Source organism: Haemaphysalis longicornis, unplaced genomic scaffold, assembly GCF_048455015.1.
Source record: "Haemaphysalis longicornis isolate Haplotype H1 unplaced genomic scaffold, Haemaphysalis longicornis Haplotype H1 scaffold_1, whole genome shotgun sequence".
In the NCBI taxonomy this organism is placed as follows: Eukaryota; Metazoa; Arthropoda; class Arachnida; order Ixodida; family Ixodidae; genus Haemaphysalis; species Haemaphysalis longicornis.
The window spans coordinates 319,273,764-319,282,975 of record NW_027526203.1 but is presented as its reverse complement, the minus strand read 5'-3'; the positions used below and the strand labels follow the sequence as shown (position 1 = coordinate 319,282,975).

Genomic DNA, 9,212 nt, shown 5'->3' with positions numbered 1-9,212 from the left:
TGTGCGCCTCGCCCCAAACTCGCAAGGTCATTTTCATCTTTCCCTTTCATAAGGCAACACACGCACACACACGCACGCACGCACGCGCACACACACACACACACACACACACACACACACACACACACACACACACGCACGCACGCACGCACGCACACACACACACACACACGCCCGCGCGCGTGTGTGTGTAGCAGAGCAGAGGTGTAGCTTCGGTGTGGTAAACCCCACAATCACATATTTATAAACCCCTCGCTGTTCATTCGTCGTGAGGGTTATCTTAGGGGAGTAGCATTTTTTATAATCATAATCTTCATGGCTGCTACCGCCTTCGCCATCATCATAATCATCGTCGTGACATTCACCAAGCCTTTGGCTTAAGAATACCGAGTGTATTTTTCCATGCGCGAGAGTTAGTCGCAGACGAGGAAAAAGAGCGCTTGCTCACGAGCCACCCGTGAGCTCCTCCGGCAGATGTGGAAACCCCGTTTGACCTCCCTCATTGCAGCATTCGAATCCGCCTAGGGAAGCCGTCTCCGAACGTCTCCCTGACGTCCCCTGCCGGCTATAGCAGCCCATCAACACAATTACGCGCCGTGGGCCCTCGAGGTACGTACACGACCACATCCCTGGCGATTACGACTTGCCGAAAATTGCGATTTTGACTGGCCGTTTGCGCGAGCGCTCGGTCATGCCTATTTAAATTCCACGTCGTCCACTAAGCTGGGCTGCATATTTTTTGCCTATTTCTGCACATTTCTTAGCTAAGGTGCTGGCTCTTCTTGCCTTTTTGGGGTCAGCAGGGAAATGAAAACGACCATCGCATTCGACACAGGAAATTTAGCTGTGGTTGCTTTTCAGCACCTCATTGGAGGCCTTGTGTGGTTCCTGTCAGTGGGTCTGTCTAGAAAAATTGCATTCCTTGTGCTCTACAGCCAGTTGGAGCCCATTTCACAATAATCTGAGTATGAAGTAAGTTTTCGCTCATGCTATTCACTTTTATTTTTTCACAGTCATCTCGCGCAATCTTGTACCGAGGATGCCGCACCCGAGCCAAGAACCTGACACCGCCTGTTTGTATGCACCGGTCTGTGAAGAAGACCGCCGATATGCTGCCGGCCCTATTCGCCTTCATCGCCATCGGAGGTGGGTTAATACGCGAATGCTCTAACTGCTCTTCTTTACGCGGAAATATACGGGCGGGAACACCACCTTCCTCTCTGCCAGGCCCTCTGTAACTATGAACGAGGTTTGTTGCTCCAACAGGGGACGCAAGGGCTGACCATTTTCTGGGGGAAATTAAAACGTACTGGCGTATATAAACGCTTGTTCAGAGCTCGTTATATTCGTGAAAACTATACTACTCTGCCCTTTCTAGTCTTGAAGGGGCACACACGCCCGAGTGTGGTGCACTAACGATGCCCACAGGCGATGCAGAGCGAACAAGAGTGCGAAGGTGGGTGAGTCGGTAAGGATCCATGATTAAAACAGCACAGGGGAGAGGACGAGAAAGGCGACAAGGACGGGCGCTGACTCACGACTAAATTTTATTGAACAAAACAGCGAAATATATACGAAAAAGCAAGAGCACAAATAAAACAAGAGGCAAAAAAAGGTTACAAGAAGATTATTAAACCACGGTGTCACCCACCGCAGATAACTTTTAACCAGACAACCCAAATAACTTTTTTTTGCATGCAGCGCGATTGATGGCATGCTTACACACGAGTCTTTTATTTTACAGATTGTGAACGCCTCCGCAACTTCACGTGTGCTTTGTTCCGGGTACCTGGTCACAATGGCGGCGTGGTCCCGCTTAGGCGAGCAGCCATGTTCTCCGCAATGAGTGGTGAGGTTGCTCCCCTGGAACGTCTTGAGCGAATTAGCATGCTCGCGTAGGCGATCGTTGATGCAACGCCACGTCTGCCCTACGTAGGAATTCCCGCAGGACAGTGCGACGTCATACATGTATGACGTCGCACTGTCCCGCTGGTGCACCAGCGGGACGTTGTAGCGTGGGACGTTGGAACTTCAAGCACAAATGCCCCTACACGGAATGCAGTCGTCTCTCTGTGCTGTACGACGTCCCACTGTCCTGCGGGAATTCCTACGTAGGGCAGAAGTGGCGTTGCATCAACGATCGCCTACGCGAGCATGCTAATTCGCTCAAGACGTTCCAGGGGAGCAACCTCACCACTCATTGCGGAGAACATGGCTGCTCGCCTAAGCGGGACCACGCCGCCATTGTGACCAGGTACCCGGAACAACGCACACGTGAAGTTGCGGAGGCGTTCACAATCTGTAAAATAAGACTCGTGTGTAAGCATGCCATCAATCGCGCTGCATGCAAAAAAAGTTATTTGGGCGGCGTGGCTGCGGTGGGGGACACCACGGTTTAATAAACTTTTTGTAACCTTTTTTTGCCTCTCTTGTTTTGCTTGTGCTCTTTCTTTTTCATACATAATTCACTGTTTCTTTCAATAAAATTTAGTCGTCAGTCAGCGCCCGTCCTTGTCGCCTTTCTCGTCCTCTCGCCGGCGCTGTTTTAATCATGGATCAATGCAGAGCGCTTGACATTTCCATGAAATCGGCCGCTAATGTTAGTTTTCCATAAGCTGTCGCATGTAACCAGCAGGCGCCCTCACGGAGGTGCATCCCTCTCCCCATGCACGGCTCCTCCATCAGCGCCAAGGACCATCCGGGGCCGCGTGCACCCCTCGCACGTGCTGGTAGCCATCCGGACGGGGATGGCGCACACCACCAGCACCACCAAGCAGCCCCGGTTGGCAGGCATTCACTGCAGGTATACCGACTTGCGCGCCACCAACGCCTCCCTGCCGGCCTTCGTCGTGCTCGCCATGATCTGCCGCCGCCTAACAGGCATCTCCTCCGGGGAACATTCGGTAGGCTGACCTCAAACACGCTAGTTCCCTCTTTTTAAACTTTAGCTTCAAAGTATGGAGCGCACGACAGCTATCAAAGTACAAAGTCGGATATCAAGCTGCTTACGTGCACCATTTATGTCTGGAAGCAGTCACCATGCTGCCTGTGATGTGCGATTGCGTCAGCCTGCAGAGAGAGAGGGGAAGAGAATTCTTTAATGATAACGAAGAGGTCAGCCTGCAGAGGCAAGAGATAGAAGTAAGGGAGGAAGACGCTGGGTGCGAATCCACCATACCTCTAACTATTTTTAAACTGACACAGCGGTAACACTGCTGGTCGATACGTGACTTTCTTGCTGCTGGAGGCACTTCATGCGCAATATTACAAGGGCATGCTTTAAAATTACCTTTGAGAGGGATATCCGGCTCGCTTTTACAGTTGTCTACATATGTTTAAAGCTAAGTGCACAATCATCCTTGTGAACAAACTTCTATCCGCTCTATACGCATTTAACAAAAATTATCTTGTGCACAAAAATGCCATCTAACCCTATCTCTCATCCTTTTCCCCCTCCCCGAATTACCTTTTCCTCCTCACTACGACTCCTCTCCTCCTCTTCCGCGCTTTTCGTATTCGAGCGACCCCTGGAATGTTTTCACAAAGTACCGAACATGACCCGCGTTGATATGAAGCGCCGTCGACGACGCGAAGCTTGCGAATGGGGCCACGAACTGAGAAAAAAGCAAAGCATGCAGCCGCTGTCGCAACGTGCAGTACAAAGTAGGGAAAGGTGACAAGTGCCTCCGGCGAGCTGAAGGCGGCCGCAGGTGCGGATCAGTGGCAACGGGACGCGCGGCAAGCTTTGCAACTGAGGGTTTCGCATAGTGTCCGTACGCGATCGCACGTTTTCAATCGTTATTTACGTTCGGTTAAGACGAGCATCAATCAAACCAATGCTTTTTAGAGGGCTTGCGATTTGTGCTCCTGCATACTCAAGAAATAATTAAATATTTCCTCTTGGACGCGTGAGCTGAAACATTTCAACCCAAAAATAAGTGTGCCAGGGACACTTTTCGTGCTTACAAATGTGATGGAGGACCCCACGATGACCTATATTGATGCGAGTCGTAATGTCAAACAATTTGCACACACAGGAAAGTTTGCGCACGCATATTCAGTGCCCGCCGTTTGAGGCTGAATTTTTTTATGCAGGTGCATGCCATGTCGTGAAACGATTTAATCTTGCAGCTGAAGTCACCCGCACTTGTGTATGATGCGTTCTGCTGTGCGTATGGCTCTTTTAGGATAGCCCGTATGTTGCGCAAAAACCCGACGCCAAAGATGTGCAATGCGGAGCCAAAAAAAAAAAAAAACGTGCATGTTACACAGCAAAGTCACATTTTTCACTCAGCGGCAAGGTTCGGCAAAAAGCCCAGGTGAGTGCACGGTGGTAGAGAGTTGTGGAAAAGATTCGCGACCACTGAAATGGCCTCGTGGAACCCCTGGGGGTCTGTGGACCCCCATTTCAGATGGTGGCTTCTGTTTCACGCCGTAAACAGAGTGACGGCAAGATCGGCCCAAGTTACTGGGGGCCAGGTGTTTCATTTGTGTAAACTTGGTGTGGTCTATAGGGCCTTCTGGTCATTTCTACGCTGCAGAAGTGAGTGAGAGCCATGCATTAAAGCGCAGCATGTTATTGTTGAATCTTTTGTCCAGTCTAGACAGATATTAAACATTTAATAACAGTTCACTCAAAATACGAATACTTGCTTGCGGCCTATGGGAAGGCCGCAAAGAAGTACTCGTTAAGGCGCCAGTTACCCCCTGCTCCCCAAACATAAATTTCCTGAGCCACTAATATAAAACAATATAGCCACGTTAAGTTGGTGCGGACGATCCAGACCACATACAATATTGTGTATCGTGAATTTGCCGCGACTCAATCTCTCTGCAACTACAGCGTCCTCTCCCGGGCTGGTGAAGACCATCGAGCGGCCCGTGTGCATCCCTTACGCGCTTGTGGTGTTCCTGATGGCGGCGGCGAGCAGCTGTTCGTGGTGGGTGCCGGTGTGCGACCGCGTTGCAGAGGACGTGGCCTGCGTGCTGCCCTGCATCGTGCACGTGCACGCTACGCAGGGCATCAACACCTCCGCCAGCAGTGAAGCCGCCGCGGCCATCTCCGGCACGCTACGGGTACGCCGTTGTGTTTAAAATGTGATCCGCAGTGGAGCCTATATTTCTCAAGGGTCGCTCAGCCAAGGGAGTTTTGCAGATCCAAGTGAAATAAGCGCGCTTAGTGTGCGTTCTGAAGCCGCATTTTCCTGCAGGAAGCATTGGACAGCTAAGTGGGGGATGCGCTGTAGGAATACATTGTGCCTAGCTGACGCCCAAGCTCGCTCTGGGACTCTGCTGTAGTATCTGGTTTGTATCTTGCGTCGAAAATGTCAATGAAAAGATTAAACATTGCTACATTCTGAGAATGCGTGAGCCCCGGCCACGGCTGCCGCTTTTAAGATGGAGGAGTAAAGCAAAAACGCCCGCGTGTTCGAGATTTCGGTGCACGTTAGATCCCCAGGTGCTCAAAGTTAATCCGCAGCCCTCCACTACGGGTTGCCTCACAACCTGAGTAGTTTCGGCGCGTTACACCCGTTAATCAATCGAGACCGCGTGAGCATCTCACCCCTTTCCCTCGCCAAATCTCTGCTCGGCCATATGCGCGCTCCTTAGACCCCGCCGTGGTGGTTCAGTGGCTAAGGCGTTGTGCTGCCGAGCCTAAGGACGCGGGTTCGATTACCTGCCGTGGCGGCCGCTTTTCTGATGGAGGCGAGAAGCAAAAACTCAGGCTCGTGTCGATTTCGGCGCACGTTAGATCCCCAGGTGGCCAAAATTAATCCGCAGCCTCCTCACTAGGCGCTCCTCATAGCCCAGGTGTATCAACGGCACGGGAAGTTCCACAATCAATCAATCAATCAATCAATCAATCAATCAATCAATCAATCAAATCAATCAATCAATCAAATCAATCGGCGCACCCCTCAGCCCTTCCTCACAAGTTCGCTACGCGGCGTTTAGCCACTGAGCCACCGCGGCGGGTGCGAGGTGGTTCTCGCTTTTTGTGTTTCATGACCAGCGTCGGCCCGTTGCTGACGCCTGCGGTCCACATCTTTGTCGCGTTTGGGAGGCCTTATTTCTCGTCCGACCCAGCTCTTTTTTCTCGGCGCCATTCGTTATTCTGCACTTGTACCAAGTGCTTAATCATTGTCAAGTGAACTTTGTTCCCGATGACGGTGGATATCACGCGCTTCAGTTTCTTGTGCGATGAAGAAGATAACGTTTGAGATGAAGTCACGCCGCACGATAGGCTATGGCACGTCCATGGTGGGACGCTGACACAGCGCACGGCTATACTGGGACGAGTAAGTTTCTGGAATGTAAGAAAGCCGGGTTACGCTTGACTCGGTGCCGTTTCTAGAACGCCGTGATCCCGTTAGCCGGCTGATACAGTAGACAAAAACCTTTTTTAGCGGTTTGCGACAACGAACCAATGGTGTAGTAGATTTAAATGCCTGAATTCAAACCGAGAAGCCATTCGTTCGAATCTCATCACCACGAATTTTAATTTATAGCCATCAAATTTATTTCTATATATTACGTTTATTTTCCTTAATACATTTTTTACGTGGGAAAGCCTTAGAAATATCCAGACAGGTTTTCTCATCGAGTCCACATAGAAATGCTGCCGCATTTATTTAAAAGCACGACATAAAACCAAGGTAAAAGGAAATCATGGTACTAAAAAAAGTATTAGACCTTCAGCAGACCTCTAAAGATCTCATGATCTTCAGGGGTCTGAGACCTTGACCTCAAAGGGTCTGAGAACACGACCCCTATTTTCAGTTACGGCCGACGTTCCAAAAGCATTTAAGTTTTTACGAGCCGTGCAAGGCACTTCACTTCGCTTATCCTTAAGATATCTCACTTAATACTTGGAAAGTCATTTAATAGCACAGCTGAGGCAACCGCCCTTTTCTGGTGGAGGCGAAAAGCAAAAACGCCCGTGTGTACAAGATTTCGGCGCACGTTAAAGATGCCCAGGTGGTCAAAATTAGTCGGGAGCCCTCCATGATCGCACGCCTCATCGCCTGCGTTGGGTCGGAGCGTTAAACCCTACAATGAATAAGGCCACCGTGTCCTCTAGTAGGTTTAGTCAAAATTGCCAAGTTTATATTATTATGTTGACCTGCCCGGTCTTAGCCGGAGGGTTCTTAGCAACCTCTCGTGTATCGCTGGTCGGTCAGACAGCAGGTGTTCCACATCTGCTGGCGTATTTGTCCTCGTTTCATAGAAATGTTGTTACGAGATACTGCACTTTACGGTGCCTAGGTTCTGTCCAGGGGAAGTAGGGTCGCTTTGTCCCGCTGATTCTAGTGCGGTAGGGGAATTATCCAGTATAGCTTTACCGGGACTGTAAAAGCTCGTTTATTAAGAAGGGGAAACCATCTCAGTTCGAATTGATGAAATTTAGAACTAATTAAACAGACGAGTAACAGTACAATGCGATTGGGAAGCAGTAGAGCCTGTCAATTTGATGCTTGAGAATGCCCACGACTGCAGCCTGCCTTTTGTTCCTTGAGGTGACGGCTAGCACTTTTTGATCTGCCGAGAAAATGTAGCGCAATGCCTCCTCTTCGCCTCCGTTCATTCAATCCCGCCGTGACTTCCGAGCGGAAGTCCGCACTGGTGCTTCGTGTCGCACTGGCAGCAGCACTGGCAGCAGCACTTCGTGCCGCACTGGTGCCGCACTGGCAGCAGCAGATTCTGCGCTTCTGACCTTAAAAATGCTTTCATCTGTCAGCGCACTGCACAAAACTCTATAGGCGTCTAGATCTACGGAGAAAAGTTTTCCAAAACGTCCTTCTTGGGGTTCCAGACTGGTCTAATCCGATTTTACCTTCTCACTCTTCTCTCCGTTCGGGAGGCGCAGCCGCCTCGGGTGTGTGAAGCGGGTTCGTTCCTCTGGCCGGTGGCGCGCAGTTCGAATTATCCCTGGCGGTACCACTTACTCGCGCTCGAATTACGGACTTTTTTGTAGACAGACGTCTCTGGAGCATGGTCGGATCAAATCATACAGTTCGAATTATTGAATAATTATGGTAAATTAGTGAAGTTCGAATTAAGTAGCTTTCACTATATTTAGGGTTACGTTTCTTTCCTCCTAGAGTACATAGAACCCGGCGCATATTTCCTGCAGGTTGTACCGTCTGTAAAGGGATTGTCCTGGAATGGCAGGACCGGTGGCGGCTCACCGGAAGCGACGGAACTCCGAGGGATGTGGGTTGTCGCTCGGCCCGTCCCGGTCGCCTGCCTCGAGCTCCCCACGCGGCGTCCAGGGCCCATCAGCACAGGCGCAGTCATCGAATGACGCGTTTCCATTCTCGACAGCCTCTGGTACAAGGAGGCCTAGGATGGCCTTCAAATACTGTCCGAAGGCTAAATTATTTGGGCGCATCATTTGCAGGGACATAATTCTGGCCGCCTTGGACGTGAACCGGGTCTTGTATCAGTGATGATATTTTGCGATAAAGATATGCACGGTAATCTTTTAATAAAGAATATTACATGCGAGTTGTTTTGCCATCGCTAGAATTTTAAGCAGAAAAGCAACCAAATCTTGACCGACCATCCGGGAGTGTCCCATGCAGGCGTAAGCGCGCTTTATTAACGAAACTGTGCTTATTTAAAGGGCTTGAAAATGTGTCCTAAGCTCGGTTTTTTGGCTAAAGGAAACCGCGATCATGCTAAGCGTGCAGTATAGATCTAAAAAGGGCAATTCGATGTCAAAACAAGGCACACACAGCAAATACTCCTCCATCTCATGACTGTTGTGTAGGTGCTACAGCGCACCGCGGCCACTGCTCCGCTGGATTGCGTGCACTGAGAAGCTGGCGTATAGTGACGCTACGTTTGCCAACGTCACCACAGCCGGTTTTTCGACGCCGTTGTGGAGGGCGACAGTTTCGGCTTTCAGCAATTAAAAACTGCTTGTTTAGTACTAGAGCGAAAAAATGAAAAACAAAACAAAACACACAAAAAAGGAATTTTCACTTTTTGGCAGTCCGCCTGTGCGGTGGTATTTTGTGCTCCAACAGCGCGCTCTGCAGTGAAGGATAGCGGAACGAGAGGGACAGTGGAGACCAGCCGAAGCTGAGTATTTACCTACATGGTTCTTTCTCATTGTTTCGTGTTTATTGCTGAGATGACGAACACGCGTAGAAAGCTGGTACAGTGTGGTAGCTGTCCGCGACAAGTAGATGCGGAGGAGGTTAAGC

The 9,212-nt window shown here is 50.2% G+C and overlaps 1 protein-coding gene across 1 annotated transcript; it reads left to right on the top strand.

The window, feature by feature from the left end:
* The first annotated feature begins 434 nt into the window (after positions 1-434).
* Positions 435-8,655, top strand: LOC144170354 (uncharacterized). The gene is made up of 5 exons (XM_077700106.1): positions 435-609; positions 1,014-1,146; positions 2,686-2,903; positions 4,844-5,076; positions 8,135-8,655. The coding sequence occupies exons 2-5, from the start codon at positions 1,040-1,042 to the stop codon at positions 8,303-8,305; spliced, it is 729 nt and encodes a 242-aa protein (XP_077556232.1). The 5' UTR covers positions 435-609; positions 1,014-1,039; the 3' UTR covers positions 8,306-8,655.
* The last annotated feature ends 557 nt before the right edge of the window (positions 8,656-9,212 follow it).

Excerpts from the sequence above, each read along its gene's own strand:
- LOC144170354 (XM_077700106.1), top strand. The coding sequence starts at position 1,040 with ATGCCGCACCCGAGCCAAGAACCTGACACCGCCTGTTTGTATGCACCG. Across the intron at positions 1,147-2,685 it reads CGCCTTCATCGCCATCGGAG|CGCCAAGGACCATCCGGGGC; the intron begins GTGGGTTAATAC and ends CTCCTCCATCAG. Across the intron at positions 5,077-8,134 it reads CCATCTCCGGCACGCTACGG|GTTGTACCGTCTGTAAAGGG; the intron begins GTACGCCGTTGT and ends TATTTCCTGCAG.